The sequence below is a fragment of the Lepisosteus platostomus genome, chromosome 14 (assembly GCF_059453375.1).
Source record: "Lepisosteus platostomus isolate fLepPlt1 chromosome 14, fLepPlt1.hap1, whole genome shotgun sequence".
NCBI classification, from domain to species: Eukaryota; Metazoa; Chordata; class Actinopteri; order Semionotiformes; family Lepisosteidae; genus Lepisosteus; species Lepisosteus platostomus.
This window is the reverse complement of record NC_142624.1, coordinates 18,617,034-18,634,596: the sequence shown is the minus strand read 5'-3', so window position 1 is coordinate 18,634,596 and position 17,563 is coordinate 18,617,034. Positions and strand designations below refer to the sequence as shown.

At 36.8% G+C, this 17,563-nt stretch overlaps 1 protein-coding gene across 1 annotated transcript in view; it reads right to left on the bottom strand.

Annotated features, from left to right (window-relative positions):
- The window catches only part of myo10l3 (myosin X, like 3), a 130,027-nt gene extending 120,767 nt beyond the window's left edge, over positions 1–9,260 (bottom strand). Inside the window, exon 1 of the mRNA XM_088607339.1 lies at positions 8,845–9,260. Within this exon, the coding sequence (XP_088463465.1) occupies positions 8,845–8,865 (21 nt within the window). The 5' untranslated portion in view covers positions 8,866–9,260. The remainder of the gene's footprint in view (positions 1–8,844) is intronic.
- Between the last annotated feature and the right edge of the window lie 8,303 nt (positions 9,261–17,563).

Sequence of the window (17,563 nt, the reverse complement as noted above, 5' to 3'; positions counted from 1 at the left end):
TTAAAAAAAAAGATTATTTAATGAGAACACCAGATAACAGTTCCAGTATTTTCCAGTATTATGCACTTCAGACTCCACAGTTGTATTTCCCACTATGTAAATGACAGCTCATCTGAGGAATTAGGGTTATTAAACGATTATTACTAAATTATTTGGGTTATAAAGGTATTAAAATTTTACTTTCTGGATAGAAAAGGCCTGGATATTATCAACTGTAAGCATTATTATTACAACAGAACTGATTATTTTTTCTCCTTACACTTACCGGATTGATTTAGTTGTGCCAAATTGTAAGAATGCCCCGTCCTTGCCTCTGAAATGATTTCTAATTCCCGTTTTTAATCTTGCGTGTTCGGTGTGCAGGGCAGGGTAACAAAATGAGTTGCTTCATTTCTGATTCAAACATCACTGCACCTTAGCCCTAAGTATCTTTCCTCCTCGTGCTCCACTGTAGTTATTTATTTTTGCCTTACAAAGTATTTTTAATCCAAGTGCCTTAAATGAAAATGACAAATCTATTCTCATTTATCTAAAAAAAAGAAAAATGTGCTTTAAACCTTTAGTGATGATATAAACTTAAAACAACTCACAAGTGGTGGACAGTAAAGATGGCACAAAAAAATACAGATACGGTAGAGTGAAGATTAAATTGTGTGGTCCATTTTCTGAGGCTAGAAAAAAAACTAAAAATGACCTACTTTAAATCATTAGTAAACACACAGCCTGTAGCTAATTAAATTTCACATCTTTTCTCTAACAAGCATGACTGAGCAGCTGATATGTCTTGTACTGTCCTTGTTGAGAGCCAAGAGTGAAGTATAAAAAACAGCACTGCTTATGGAATAACACAGCAAATGTTAACTGCATCAAAGTTAACAATACTTTTTAATCTCATTTCAGAAGTAATGTGCTTATCAATTAATCTGTCAGAATGAACAGTTAGATAATAGTAGATAATAATCTACTATTTTTATGTTATATCATTGGTGGTAAATTATATACTTTTAACACTGTTAACAGGATATAATGGCAATCACCTGATCAATAAAGATAGTAGCAGAGCCTCTATTACTAGCCTTCCATAATGATACTAATGGTCTTCCTGTGCTTAATGGGAGTGATATTTCATTATGGTAATAGTATATGGTACTAGCTCAGACCTCGAAATTGAGTTTGAACTTCCTTTCAGTACTCTAGTCTTCAAACCACAGGTTCTCTACAGTGTACATTCTTTAGAGCAGTACTGTACCATTGTACACCATTTGGACCATTAGAAATAAATCAATAATCCTCTCTGGGCAATGCAAGGGGTGTGTACTCCAACAGCTTGGGACTATCGATCATGCTCGTATTGAAAGAAAGTGTAACAGCCAACATTTATTTATTATAATGACTAGTTTCTTATATTATAGTCTTCCATTAGGTCTCATGTCAACAAATCCCACAGCAAATGAAAATAATAAAGCTTCAAAATGACAAGGGAGCTGCAATTATATTTTTATTATTTTCCCTTTTCCTTTACAACTGGAAACAATGGAAGTGCAATGATTTCAGATGTCTTAATAACCTTAAGAAAATGATCAATTGAAGGGAAGCGCTCTGCCTATGTGCTAAAAAGTCAAACAGGAATCAGGGGTGGGGCTTTGTTTTGTGACAGACGCTGCAAAGAAAGCTCCCTTCAACAATTGGGCAATGAAAGGCGATACTGCCAGTATGTTTCGTTTCATCCCAGGACTTCCACTCATACCCAATGGCACCATGAAAAGCTAATGAAGCAAAGGATTAAGAGATTGATAAATTGAAGCACATAGAGTGGAGTGGAGCAATACTTTGCTTTTTTTCCCCAAAGGACACAGGATGGTGAATCTAGGGAGGTGGGAAGAGCAACAGTGAGAATGCTGTGAGGCCTGGGAACAGAACTTCCAGGAATTCCAATAACACATATGGAATTTAGGCAATTTAGCAAAGGAATGTTTAAGATAGAAGGAAGTAATCTGGGCGTTCAGGGAGGCCCTTGTCATCGCAAAGAGTTCACATCCCAGCAACGACCTGCAGACAGCTCACAAAACTTGAAAAACATGTGAGCGTGTGCTATCTGTCAATCGGGAACACATTTATTGAACACAGCAGCTGTCACAGATCGAAAGGACCAAGGTGTGAGCTGTTTGATCAATGACTCCAAATCTCTCACTTGAAAGTCTCTTGTATTCATTTGCAAGTCTCAATCAAAACCAGAAATAACATCTGAAAAAATCGTAACTGTTCTAACCAATTTATAAAATATATTGGATTGGTCTAAATAGCCAAGATATTCACACTTTGACATCTGTGTAGAGTACATGGATTGTTACACTGGACATCAGTCTGTGGTGCTGTTAATCTGTCATCTTTTATGAGGGAAATAATCATGCAGTATGCATTACACTAGGATGATGCAATAAGTCAATAAGATGGACTGCATTTTCTTGGTTTTAATGAGTCAGTTACCAAACCCTCTTTATTAAATTGGTAGGAAACTGAGTCATTGTGGCAAATGTTTGATAACCTTCAACAGGGCAAACACACTTTCTTTTTGGTTCTGTCAATCCACAGTTTCTGATAAATCTGTCCTTTTCATAGTGTTAGTCTGGTATTATTCATTTACTTTTGTGTTTTTTACTCAAAAAGTCAATTAGATCTGACTAATACACCTGTGATACAGACCTTATGAGTATTAGGTATCTTATTACACTTCCCAAAAATGATGGACTGATTCAGTCTCAGACTCACATTAATAATATCTTAATAGTTGGGTACATATCTCAGCACACTAGGAATGCTAAAGGATAAGAAGAAACAAAATTAGGTCATATATCATTTTTTTCTTTCAATACACTTCAAGCTTTCTACAACTGTAGCTGTGCACTTAAGAAGCAGAAATACTTATAACCATGATGTGAGCTATTACATGACATGATGAGCATTACAGGACATGAGATTAACTCTGCTACAACCCAATTTGTACTTCAAGGAGTGAATGGAAATATGTAGGAACAGTCCTTCTTGCCTCTCAAGATTGCCAAACCTTCTGGTATTTTAACAGGGGTATTTTTTTTAAAATTGCTTTCAGCTCTTCAAATGATGAATGGGATTTGTAACTGTTGATAAACCGCAAAAAATTTCAGTATTTCCCTCATTCCGCTCTTTGGCCTGAAAGCCAACAAACAGGACTTCTGCGGGGAAAAAATAGCTTTGTTTGCTACACAAATGCGCCTGGCCTTTATGAAATTGATCACTTATTAATACATTTTTTAATATATTTAAGTCAGAAATATATGTGAACAAGTTAAGGAGAGACTTCTTAAAATTGTGTTTACTTAGATTATTGGACAAAATACATGCTTGAAGTATTTTTAAAACTGTACAGTAAAAGTCTAAAGATGCAAGCAGATCAATTAAAATGATAAATGAGCACTGCAGTTGAGAAAATGTAGTAACTGCACAAGCGTTACAGGAAACTCCTTCTCTCGCACTAGGTCATCTGCTTTACCACTTTTCTACCACTTCACTGAAAGATTTTCGGTGCTTCATTTATGCTTTTCCTTTCACTGCCTCCAAAGGTGCAGCCTATTGCTCCTGGCTAATCTGCACATTACTGATACCTGTACTTCCAAACAATTGTAGTTCTCTACATCCATCCTTCTATCCAATACCTAGGATACATGTATAGATAAGGCTAAGATACATCTAGTTCAGGTGGGTAGCTGCGCCAGCATGCGTAGGCTGCAAAGGAACAAGTGATAGGCTTATTCCATGCTGAAAAGAGAAGAGAGATAACACAACATTTTGGCCATGGAGCCTTCTTCACAGACCTTTCTTTCTTCTCTTTTCAGCATGGAATAAACCTATTGCTTGTTCCTAAGATACATCTATAAATGTTTGCAAGCATATTCATTTCATTTTCTCCAGGTGCAGCCTGCCTAGGAAGAAGTTGCTCTACGCAAGTCGAAAATCAGCCAAGATTCTTATACTTGTAACAATTTAAGAATTTGCTCAACCTCGTTCAGACAAAGCCAGTTATGCATCGCTATTGTAATCAGGCATCTCCAAAAATCGATATTACAGTCTGTATAGAGTTTAAATTAAGTGTTTTGCTTAAAAGGAAACGATAAATTCTTGATCAGTTGGAGAAGGTACTCTTTTTGTTCACCACCAAAGTCAATTTTTAGCAAGTGAATTAAGTCGAATTTGGGAATTGTGGATTGTAGAGAGTATGGGGCGCTATTGTGAAAATTCTGAATTTCAGTATTTTTCCTCGACAGGTTGCTATAAAACAAGATGTCCGTCTCAGTGTTGGGACATCCTGATTAACAGTAGTTTTACAGTAGTCATGATTCAGGGACCAGTCAAGGTCCTGGAATGCCAGGGCGGCAACAATATAGCTGTGTCCATCAAAACACTCTGAGAACGTGTTTATATATGTGGTGACTCACTAAAACCAAGGCCAGTGTCTGAGGAAGGAAGAAACTTAGCTTGATGATATTTTTTGTAAGCAAAGGAGTTGTACAATATCCAGTGAATTTACAGTCACCAAAGACTGGGGGAAGTGGTTTACAAATAGACAGGGGTAGGGTTAGAAACTCACTCCGCTGTACTTTCCTGTATACACAGAAGCCATGCTCTTCCCAGTTTGCACAGCCACACACTAATACATTTCACGAATGTCTCAATTTAATGTAAAGGAGACACTGAGAATCAAAGCTTATAACTGCCTCGAGTAAAACATTAAAATCAGCATTTCTGAGCACATTGAAAAATAATTAACTGGATAAAAACAACCTATTTGTTAATTTCTCCAACAGTCAGATCAACAATAGACAGTTTAACAGAATCCTGAGTTTGCTCCAACATCAGTTCAATAGAAAGGACAGTTACTGTTTATACCATATACACAACTGTTCACAGAGCACCATATTTTTATTTGAGCAAGTCATAGAAATATAGAATATTTCAGCATTTTATCATCCAAATTCTGTAACAAATGTCTTAAGTCAGTTCTGACTTGACAAATAAAATTGTTACATTACACAGCAATGATGTTTGCAAATATAAAAAAATCTTTTTTTTTCTTGTTACAGCTGTTATTATTATGTTTATCAGTTAACAAATAGTTTATCTGGGGCAAACTGTGATGCACATATAGATCTGTTTGCCAAACTGTCTGTGGTAATGGTATTCTTTCTGAAGTCACCACTGCCTTAAGGGAATGACAGAACATCCCATTTTATAGAAGGTGACTTGCGACTGGATAATTTGACCTTCTTTTTGTTTGTGTCATTCCTACACAAAATGGACTCAAAATGAATACACAAGCTTCTATCCACAACTTAGCTAATGCAATTTAAATGACAAAAATGTGCCCCAACCTTGCCTGAGCTTTTAAAGAGCACCAGACATCTGAGGTTTCAGTAACAATAATACTTTACATTGTAGGACTACCACATGTCTGCTTCACTGGCAAGCAGCATGGAATAGTCTAAAAAAAGTCTAGGTTCAGGGCTTCCATTTCTTGTCCTCATAATTCAGCAGTTTTTCTGGGTTTCCTTAATTTATTATTACCGTAAAACCCAAGGTATAAGGTTAAATTTGTCCAATTATTGCCAATATTGTTATACTGGACCAATGGCCTGATTAAACAGGATAGGCTACTGGTCTTGACGTTTTGGCCAGCACTGTCTGTTTGCATTCTCTTCTTTGACTAGATCACACAAGTACATCCAGAAGAGGATATGAGCAGCAATCTAAGCACCACATTTAATGAAAAAGTTCACCTTTTAATGAATATCACTTCTTTTTTCTAGCATTCCTTAAACTTGGCAGATTAGACGAGAGACCAGAATCTTTCATTAGGCCACAGTTTCTCTCAAACCATGTTGAAGAACAGCTGCCACTTCAAAGGTGTTTCTGCAAAAATTCCTGGGTGCATAAGAACTGTCAGTTTCCTTGATTCAGCACTGAAATAATGATAATTAAGAGAACGATGAACCGATTCAGTATCCTACAATGATACTGGGGTTAAATCAAGCTATAGTCTTCTGCTTGTTTCTTGAGCAGTATTAATCAACTGCAGTAAGAGAGGTGAAATGTCTCGTTATTATTATAATATGAAACTTCTATTCATTTGCTTTCCTCCCTATGATTCCTTATTTATCCAGACAGATGAAACAAAAACATACTCCCAAAGAGTTCCCGTAGCAATTCCAAACAAACAGAATCTGAAAAACATTACACCAGACCACATTTCATTTGATGAGATACGTCTACAATTAAGATGCCAGCCAGATACTTCAGATCAAAAATGTTTACAGACAACCATCTTCCTCTTTTCTTAGTGACAAATGGTTGGGGGACTTGGGCTATGACCTCTGGACAAATGGGTAAATAGTGCCTCTCTCTCATGTATGCAGTAGAGATGGTTGGCATCCAACAGACAAGCCGGGGAAGCAGTGCTTCTGGCAAACATAACGCTCTGTGCGTGCAGGGAACACATAAGCCCTAGTGTTTCATCTCTGGAGAAGGAAGACTGAAATAGAGCATGGGAACTCAAATGTATGGAATAGTGAAGAGGACTGGAATTTCACATCAAATACATAGGGAATTACAAGGTCCCTTTTTTGTTGTGACCCTCACAAAGCATGTGTACATACAGAGTTGACGTCAAAGTCATATACTAAAAGGCTTTAGAAATCTTAATTGCACCTTGTGTAATGTAATGCTAGATCTAACCCTGCAGGGAAGAGGTTTAACTTTTATTTATTAGGGCTGACACATTCCTATGCACAGTCAGGGGTGGAATGAAGTCAGTCAGTGGTTTTAGGCACCCTTGTGTATGACAGATGAAAAAGAGTGCACAGGTGTTTTGAAAATGGCCCTGAATTTGAAGAAAAAGATGAAAGGCAAAGTGTTGTATAAGTACAATCATTGGCTTGAAATTAACACCAAAAGAAAGCTGCTTAAAATACTTAATGTGTTTTGGTAGAAAGGCTTGTCATCTTAAAAAGCTTATTGCAGATTTTGCAATATGTCAAAGGATTTGTATTTAACAACTATATACCCATTCTATACATACTGAGCTTTACATTATGGATAATCTGACATGGATCATTTTTATGATAAAGCCACTGAAATGAAATCATGAATTTAAAATTTTACAGTCATATTGTGAAGGATCCTTATGTAATGATTGCAAAAATAACGTATGCACTCAAGCACCGACAAAACAAAGCAGTGAAAGACAAGTGCCGATAGATTTAATTGATAATCAAAATCTCATGGCACAGTGTACATAACGTGCAACAAAATAACGGTTTTAAAAATATTTACACTACACATTTCTCTTACCGACTACACTTAAGCAAGATTTAAAAAGCTCTGCTTTCAATGATGCTCAAATATATTTTGGGTAAAAGAACAAATATGATAACACTCATGTCTTTAACACCTCACCAACCTTAACTGAAAAACTCAACACATTTGCCTAAATTGCTAAGAACCATTAGTTTAAAAACGTTGCAGTGTGGAATAAAGGAACACCTAAGCCGCAAAAATGCAGCAGATGCACTAATAATACATCCACCCAAAGTGCCATCGTCTACACTAGACGCAATGAAAATCTCTACCTGGGATGACGGCAGAATTTGTCCTTGCCATCACCGCCAAAATACACGAGTTAATAACGGGTACGATAGACGGATATGTACCGTAGTTTCTTCGAGACTGCAGGCGCTTATTGCATAAGCATAGATCTGGAAAAGCAATGAGCGAAGCACCAGTTTCACCTTGGCCATAGACAAGGTGTTGTGTGGAACGTATAATGCTACCTTTTTAATGTTAGAATCTACTATCTCGACTTTGAATACGTTTTCGATGGCATTGTTTTAAGTCTAATAACGCTTGTTACTCGAGTCACTAATAAAAGCCTCTGAAAATCCATACAATACGTTGTGACCTGTATGGAAAGACGGTTTTCTCTAGTAGCTCAATAAATTAAAACCTAACATTGTTTTTATAACTACGTTTTCTTGACAGGAATATTTTGCTTAATACAAAATGATTTGAGTATCTTATCTTTGTGTAGCCCCCCGCCCCCTCCTATCTCACCCAGACTCTGACGATAACTTGGTATCACAATTTGCATCTGACTGCCCCCCTACTATCACAGCTGTATCATGCAATAGCTTTAAATGCAACGGCTCCGTAATGTCTGTTACTGAGAAAAGCACATCACTGTAAAGCGCATTTGCTGAGCAGGGAAGTAAAAGCTTCATTCCTGGGTCAGACGCACTGCATCACAGTTGATAACTAAAAAGTCGAACAGTTATTCCAATTCAAAGGAAAATTACTCTGCATCTAAAATGTAATATAAACGGCATCGATTACGGAATTATATATTAAATTGTATCCTTTACAAAAACGTTTTAATTTTTACATGCGTAATCAAGACATGTTGCCACATGAATCGTGTTCTCAGAACAACCATTGAATGCTCGTCCAACAGTAATCGTAAAGAAAACGAGAAACAATGGACTGTAGTTTAGAAACTCATAGCGTGTAACACAAAAATCCACTGGAAACTGATCAACCAAAAATTCTTCAAAGAGACGCTATCAGCCCCTCAGGCTTAATGACATCATCCACGAAGACTTACATTTAAAGCAGCATTTCGCTAGTCTTTGCGCATAATCTAAAACCACAGACCTGTAAAGCAGCGATTGTATTCAACTTTCGTCTCCCTGTCAGTAAAAGACTGCCTAACCACACACACAAAATACATAAAAGGTTTTATGAATACAATATAACACATACCTCAACGAAGAAGTTATCCATTTCCAAAAGTGCACGTCAAAATGACCCCCGTTGCAGTTATCAGTGAATTACACTATAATAGCATGCGTACTGGAAGAAGGAGCTGTGGTCCAGTTTGCGGGAGCTTTCCATTCACAAGCCCAAGTAAAGCTGAGGAGGTCCCATCCGCATTCCCTCTCCCAGACTAAGAAACACGAGAAACAAAGCCGGTACCCTGCGCTTTCACTGCATCAGCAGTAACACGGACGTCGCTTGCCCTCAAGCAAACGTGATCCTACTTAGACCTTTCTTGCCCTCCTGGGACAGTGACCACTCGGTGAAATCTACTACAGGACAGCGTTCTAACCTCCCGGGTCTCCTGTCTTTCCTAACCAATCTAGTGTGAAATTGTGTACACCGGCAGTAATGAATGGACCCGGCAGACAGGGATTTAATTCAGGGTAGGCGGTGCATAACGCCAAAAACCCTGCCTCCAAGCTATATATGGAAAAAGGTACAACCCATTCCATGACTTCACAGAATAATAACAAAATATTGAAAACGTAGTTTTATTTAACATTTGTTAACAATACTTCTTATTAGAAGCGGTATAACTGAACAATATTTTATACAATTCCCATTTTTCTCGTTAACATGATATTTCCTGTATAAAATGGAAGAAAGGTCTTTCCTCCACCTTTTCACTTTTCCACCATTAAATGCCTCTTTAGTATTGACAAAGTTAAACCAGTGGACTTCCTTAGTATCAGCACTGAAACCTGAACCACAGATCATAATTACAAACTACGTGGAAGTGTTAGGAAGGGAAGGAAAGAATAGGAGGCACTTCTTTACACAAGTAGTGGGCATTTGGAACAAGTTACTCAGCCATGCCATTGAAGCTGAAACCCTAACTTCTATCAAGAAAGGACTGGATGAGATCCCTGCATCAATTACCTACTACTAATTACTTTCAGAAATATTTAAGGGCGTCTTCTCATTTCTAACTGTTCTTATAGTCTTTGGTTCTTAGAAGGAGCAATTTTCATAAACGTAAGGTAAGAAGAAACTTCACTTATAATTATATATTACTATTAAAACTACAATTACTGATGGTAATACGACTGCCACAACATAGTTAGTAATAACAACAATGCTACTACTGCTGATATGACTAATATTGGTTCTAATACTTCTAGACCTACTATGTAAGACTGTAAAAAAAGGTACAAGTGAGAGGAGGTCATTCAGCCTATGTACTGCTTGGTAGCTAATTGATCTGAAATATATTCAGCCATTTCTTGAAAGAAGCTTCAACCACATGACTGAGTGTCTGGTTCTAGACTACCACAACTCTTTGTGGAAAAAAACTTTATTTTCAGTTTTAAATGTATTTCCTCGTATTTTCTAGTTGTGCACGCTCATTCGGATTTCACTGTTGATTAAAAGAACTTCTTGGGGTTAACTGTAACAATTCCTTTAAGCACTTCCTTAATTTTGGAGTACCCCCGTACACTTTCAGAATATGATCCAAAGCATACAATATTATGATCACCGGTCCATATTCTCTCACCTATTTTCTTACTCTATCTTGATTGTATGAAAAGAAAAGAGTAGTAGCTCAATACAGACATTGCCTCTTGAAGGTGTTCTGACAAACCAAGTGAGAAAGTAGTAGCTTGTGTACCACTTTGGTTTCTGGTGCTTAGCCTTTTGCTACCAATAAAAGTATTTTAAAAGTATTTAAGTAATTTTCTGTTGTGGGAATAATTCTGTGACATTATTCATAGATGTCCTGAAACACAGAAGAAACTATCTTCCAATATGACAATGCAATACAGTACCGTAATACTGTTATATAATAATATAATGTTGTATTATCCTCCTGAGTTCATATTTTAATTAAGTATTTTATGCTTTGATACAAAGTGCATCACACACAATTATTTTTTTCTAAGTTGTATAGGTGATACACTTCTGACTGCAAAACACAGGTGAGTAATCAATATTCATGAATGAGTTGATAAATAGAACTAAATATTTTAGTTTTATGTAGTTAGCCTAACACAGTCATTAAATGCAGCAAAAACATTTATGTGGTGGATGTGGCTTCTGCCTTTCCTTGCACTCAGATAGGGTGACAGAATAGGACTCAAGCAGTTGATATGATAGATAAATAGATATTTTATTAATCCTGTGAGGTAAATTTCAGGCAGTAAAGCGCCATCTCTCAGATCCACAGCAAAAGGTGATTGAGGGAACCTTGTTTCACACACAAGATAAACTTCATAAGAAAAGCACTGTAGGTTTTCCGCCTTAGTCCTCTGTAATGTAATGTTTTATTTTATTTTTTCCAGCAGGCCACTTTTATGCTATTTCTCTCCTTCACTGGAGAAAGAAAGGACTGGCTTTAAATGTGTATTATAGGATACAATCCTCACTGTGATACTGTCATTCACATCATCGAAGCCAGGTCTGCTGTTGTACAGCATGATAACCAACATATTTGTGAGTTTAAAGCAAAAGCTGGTTATAGGAGTTCCTTGTAGTGAACTGTGTTTTCACACAAGAAGATAATGCATATTTTGTGCATTCCTGATTGTTCATTTGGTGTATTACAAACTAAGACATATGAAACCGTATCTCTTTAAATTCTGCTACATGTATCAACATTTTTTTTTAAAGAATGTATTTCTAAGATTTAAGCGATCGACATAATGTTGAGGCCAGAGCTTATCTTAATTGAGCTCACGCATACTTTGAGAAGTCTTGCAATTCTTTCATAATAATTTCATAAGAAGATAGAAGGACAAAAATTACACAGCCAGAAGGTAAAGCCAAAAGAGAAAAACAAACAGGTGAGTTTACGTTTAAGAACATTAAATTTCTCTTATAAGAATCTTTCCACAGCCATGTTTATGCAACTCCTGGTGCTAAACTAACCAATGAGGTGTCAGCCTAAAGGTGTGACCTGAGCAGTGCTGTAGGTAGCTTGGGATATGTAACACTTGGGCGAGTCACAGAGAAGCCCGGGGAGAGCAGGCCAAGGGAAGGGAGTGAGTGTGAGTCAGAGCGGCTTATTCACCCATTTGTTAATGAAATTGATTGAAAGATAGACTTGCAAAACATCCTGATTGTTAATAGATCCATGCAATATGATGAGACAACCAAATTACTCTATATCCATACAAAGCACACAAAGAATACAAGGAAGACAAGAAATGCTGAAGTGATAATAATAATTGCTTACACTTATATAGCGCTTTTCAGGACACTCCACTCAAAGCACTTTACTGGTAATGAGGACTCCCCTCCACCACCACCAATGTGAAGCATTCACCTGGATGATGGATGGAAGTGATGGTCAAACCTTATCCAGAGCATAACTAAAACAGCCGTAAAGAAGTATAAAACCTAATTCTGTTTTCATTTTTATGTCATTCTTCATTGTAGTTACAAATTCTGAAACGGAAAATGTACAGAGGTTGTAAACACCATGAAATTGGGAGCTTCATTCACCAGGGGCTTTTCAGGTGTGGAGCTGGAGTATTCAAAGCTGACTTCAAGATGACAAAACTGAAAGTGACATTGAAATATATGACACTGGCCATCTCAGATGATAAGAGTTTAATGACTAAAAATGAAGCTTTGTGCCTTGGGCTGTGGACCATGTGGACTATGGTTTATCCTGATGTAGCATTGACTCAAATTTTGAATACAGAGCCAGAACACTACCGTAACACTTCAATGTGAGCTAGAAAACCCATGCAAAGCTAAAAAAACTTCAACCTGTTGTTCAATTGTATAAAGTTTTAATCCTAGAGTTAAGCGTGTGGTCCCTTTTTCCTTTACACAGAAATATGTTTAATGTAAGGATCTATATATAAAGGATGTGGAATGATGGGAACAGCTCTTTCATTTTAGGTTTTTGCAGGCAACTGTTTACAGTGTACGCAAGTGAATACTCAACAAAGTACTGTATGTCTTCAGAAGTATTTAGAGCACTGTGGCCTATTTTAAACAACCATTTAACTTTTTTCTGATATTCACTATACTTAATATTTCAAATATTAAGTATACCTGCATTTCCTCCATTTGCTTTGAACAGCAGAATTGTTTCAAAAGCTCAATACTATCCAAAGAGAGAGATTCTGTTAGGAGTGAATTTACAATCCAGTAGGTTACCCCCAAAAAACTTTGACCCATGTAAAAGGAAGCCATATGAATAAGTTATATATCTGTCCATACAATGATGCTTGCCTTTACTGTCTTTAACAAAAAGACTAAGAAGAGCATGCTCATCTACACATCTTTGCCTTTAATGTTTGAAATGCCACGTAGATCAATTGAAGTCATTGTGTTCTCCCCAGCTGGGACATAATTTAAAAACACCTTGATTGCATTACAGAGTTGTGAGGCATCCCAAAATTCCAATGTTCTTGGTGTCTGCATCTCTTCTAGTTTGTCTGTTATGTCACTCATCTGATAAAGGTACAGTAGAAGACAAAAGAGGAATGAACAGTTCCCCCAGCTTTTTCTGAAACTGTGAGCTACGAGGCGTAATTTTGTCATTAGCAATTTTCAGCACTTCAACTACAAAACAATCTTTCCTTTTTGTTTTGTGAGAGAGTAATTCACAGCAAGGGCTATAAATATCACAGCAGCTCTGGGGATCAAAATAAAACACTTTCTGACACTTTTCTAAGTTTTCAGAACAGAACATGTTTCACATCACACCAAGAAGAACCAAGACAGATAACCTAGTCTCTGAGTGAAGCATCATTAAACATTTTAAAAACCATTAGCATTTTGAACCTTTTATAATTTTTCAGCGTGATTAGGTAGCAGTTGTTTTTTTTTAACTTCCCCAGATATATTGTTGAAACAATGAACAGGGAAAATAAGTTATTTAATGTTTTATATGTGCATAATCACAAGCCCATCAGTGAATCACATTTCCTATACTCGAGCTGCTTTTTTCATTCAAAGTGTAAACAGAATCACTACAGAAAACCTTATTTGTCTATTATATTTGTAGGTTTAAATGTCATAATAGAACTGCATATTCTGTTCATCTCCTGATGCTACCAGTTCCTATTAAAATACTTAAGAATCTTTAGACTCCACTCCTGTGCAGCAAGGTTATATCCAGCAGACATACCCCATAAGTGGAGTGGTGGCTCTGTGGCTAAGGATCTGTGCCTGTGACTGGAAGGTTGCCAGTTCAAATCCTGCGGCCGGCAGAGCTATCCTACTCCGTTGGGCCCCTGAGCAAGGCCCTTAACCCTAACTGCTCCAGGGGCGCCGTACAATGGCTGACCCTGTGCTCTGACCCCAAGCTTCTCTCCCTGTCTGTGTCTCCATGGAGAAAAGCTGGGGTATGTGAAAAGATGAATTCCTAATGCAAGAAGTTGTATAGGGCTAATAAAGAAACATTATTACATTATAAGAGTTGATTTAACTGAAGCTAAGAAGTTCCTCCATTATGAGAATCTTGCTCTTTCTCCTAGACTGTTGCTCTTTTTTGGTTCTGAAGTCACATGGCCATAATTGTCATAAAGCAAAGCCTATACAAAAGAGAATCTGGATGACCTTGTCAAAATACCATTTTGGAATAAAGTAAGTTAAGAAAAAATTATATTTAAAGTCCATCATACAGACAAGTGTCTATGAATTTCCACTTAGCTTGTTAAATAACAGTACATATTGCATTTGTCATATCACACTGTGATCATGCATCTTAGTTGGTGTTAGGTAGACATAAACCTTTTATATTTTATTTAATTTTATATTAACCTTTTTGTAATAGGTTTGACATAAAAATATGTTTATTTTTTAAAGTGAACTTCACATCCCTAATATTTTACAAACAAGTGATTGTAATCAAACCTCTCAAGACAGGTTATGAAACTGAACTGATAAAAAATCTAATAACTGTAGAAAACCATATTGCAATTCACACAAAATATCCATTGCGATAATATACATAAATCCATGCAACTGTCAAAGACACTACAGTTCTGATACTGCTTTAGATTGAGAACCTCATCTTTGAGCTAATGTGGACTCAAAATGAATTTTAGATGCCTAGACAATAAACTATAAACATTGGTGTGGTGGAAAGTATGTCTGTGTTTATAAATTTACCATTCAATATAGCAAATGTCAGCAATTCAAGTGAATTCAAGCTTAAATAATAAAGCTTAAATAAACAAGCTTAAATATGTTTCCTATGTAATTATTGATATATTCATAACAGATTCTTGCAGATGTTTGCATGGTCATATTCATAGTTTTTTTTTTGCCATACAGATAAGTTTGATTCATATTTGCTTATAAACAGTTAATTGATACTGTAGCTTGATTTACTATATCTTGCTTTATTCAAAAAGGAAAATCAGAGAACACTGTCCTTTGCTTGAACTCACTCCTTAGTAAAATGTGTTTAACCTCAGATTAAAGAATTAAGTCTTACAAAAATTAAGAATTAAGTTTGAAAAGTCAGAATTAATATTAAGCCGGGGCTGTCCTTTTTTGTTGTTATTTATCAATCATGTTTATCAATGGGGTGATAAGAGATTTTAATTCTGCATGGAACAAGAGCTCTGTTTCTTCTGGCTAGGAAGTGGTCTGGTTTATCTCAACAAGCGAGGGTTTAAGCCTCTTTTCGTTTATAAAGGATGAAAGCCTAACCCTTTCTTTCTGGTGCTTTATCTGTCACCTGAGGAACAGTGCAAAGGAAGGATTAGGAGCAGTAATACTTATTTCAATTTAGTATTTCATTTTCATTTGTGCTTGCAGCTGTTTAATGGCCCAACATGAGTCTGCCTGGTTTTCTGCCTCTCTCATCTTTTCTCAAACCACAGCCTGACCTTTCTAATCCAGTTTGCCTTTTAATAGCGGTTTCATTACATCGGAATTCTTGAAATTCTTAAAATTGCAGAACTTTGTAAGAGTTTTACGTAATATTCTCTGCCTTTTGTACTGGGTGTGCCTCTGATGCAGGCCTGTTGTGTGAAACTTGCACATTCTAAATTGATGTGCAGCTCGAAATTTTGTATTTAAAATTAGCTGAAGAGAGTGACAGACTAGGTGTTCCATAAAATGAGTGTGGAATTCCAGGAAGCATTTCTTAAATTCCAGACAAGAAAATTTAAAACAGGTGCCAATCCTAGATTTAGCACTATTAAAGAAGACGGTGTTAAGCCCCTGCTCACTGATGACATTTGACACCAATGTCCATTTGCACTGGCAGTAAAATGCAACTGTTTTTTGGACTTGTCTTGATGGGCTCTTGAATCTCTACTAAGCATTTCTAATTTAGGCCTACATGCTATACAGACTGCAAGATGTAGTTTGGGGACCATGGCTTTAGCCCAAATCCTGTAATACTTGTCATTAGGACTTAAGACATGTTTCAGCCAAGAGGAGACCATTCTTCCCATCTAGATCATTGCAATTGCTAATTGTTACACTAAGTGAACCAAAAATCACATTCAGTGGTTTCTTGATACAAGAACAACTTCAGCAACACTTTTTTAGAATGCTGTAACCTGTTGTGTTAGAGATTGCCTCCTTGTCTCAACTCAAGATGTACTGCCTTGTAGGTCCCACTTCTGTTCTCTGATTTGTGTTTCATTGTCTTGTCTTGGGAAAATGAATGAAGGAGCTTTTGAAGAAGTTAATTTTGGGTCCCATGTGTATTCTTCTAAACATGCGTACATCATTTCATACAATTTTCAAATATAAATGTACTGTAGAACTGAAATTCTTTTATATGTTTTATATGCTTGTATTTTTTTCTTTTTGGAATTTCCAATGATTTGCTCTTATATATTTACCAGATTTAAAACCCAGCAACATCTCTTGTACCTGGTCATGTGAGAACAAGGGATGTAGACACTCCTATGGCACACCGACGTGGGTACCCATTCATCATGTTACACACTGGAAGCTCAAGAGCAGCACATCTCCCAGTGAGACTAGGACTCCCACATCTCCCAGGGTGTTTCTCGAAAATATATTGTGTAAGGAATTATTATTATTATTATCGATGTCTCTGTAAACCTGCATGTACCCTGGAAGTCAAAGGAATCGCTGTTTTGCCAAAAAGGCAAGAGGACAAGTATTTCCACCCCTCACCAGTCAGTGCTCTGCTATTTGTGTGCTATCGTTTGGGGAATTTGACTCGCATTACTTAGGCATTACTTAGGCATGCATTAGCTTCATTTGGATAAAGAGATTTTAACTTCCACCACAACCAAACTACTATTGATTGAGCCACTAAGTGAACCCCCTCCATAACCCTGTCTTTAATCACCATTTCTTATTCCATCTACATCTATACTGCAGCCCTACACTAAGCCAAGAGAAAATTACTGTAAGTACAAACTCTTGTTTCCTACAAGACGCAGACGTTGCTCTTTTTTTCTGCAATGTTCATCCTCAATAAAGAATGATTTTTAATTGCCGAATTCCGATTGATCAGAGACCAGTTTTCAAAACTCCAACCAGCACAGCCAAAGGTCCTCTAGCAACCGATCAGCTGCTGCTCAACAAGATTTCCACCATCAGAGGATTCTGACAGCCATCGCAGGAGAGCTGCACAGCCTTGCTTGTATTTTTATGACTCATACTTAATTTCAGATGGAGCTGGATGGATGTTTTATTTTGGACTAATATTAGCTTATTTAAGTTACAAATCCAGACAAACCAGTACTTTGGTAAACAGTTTATGCAT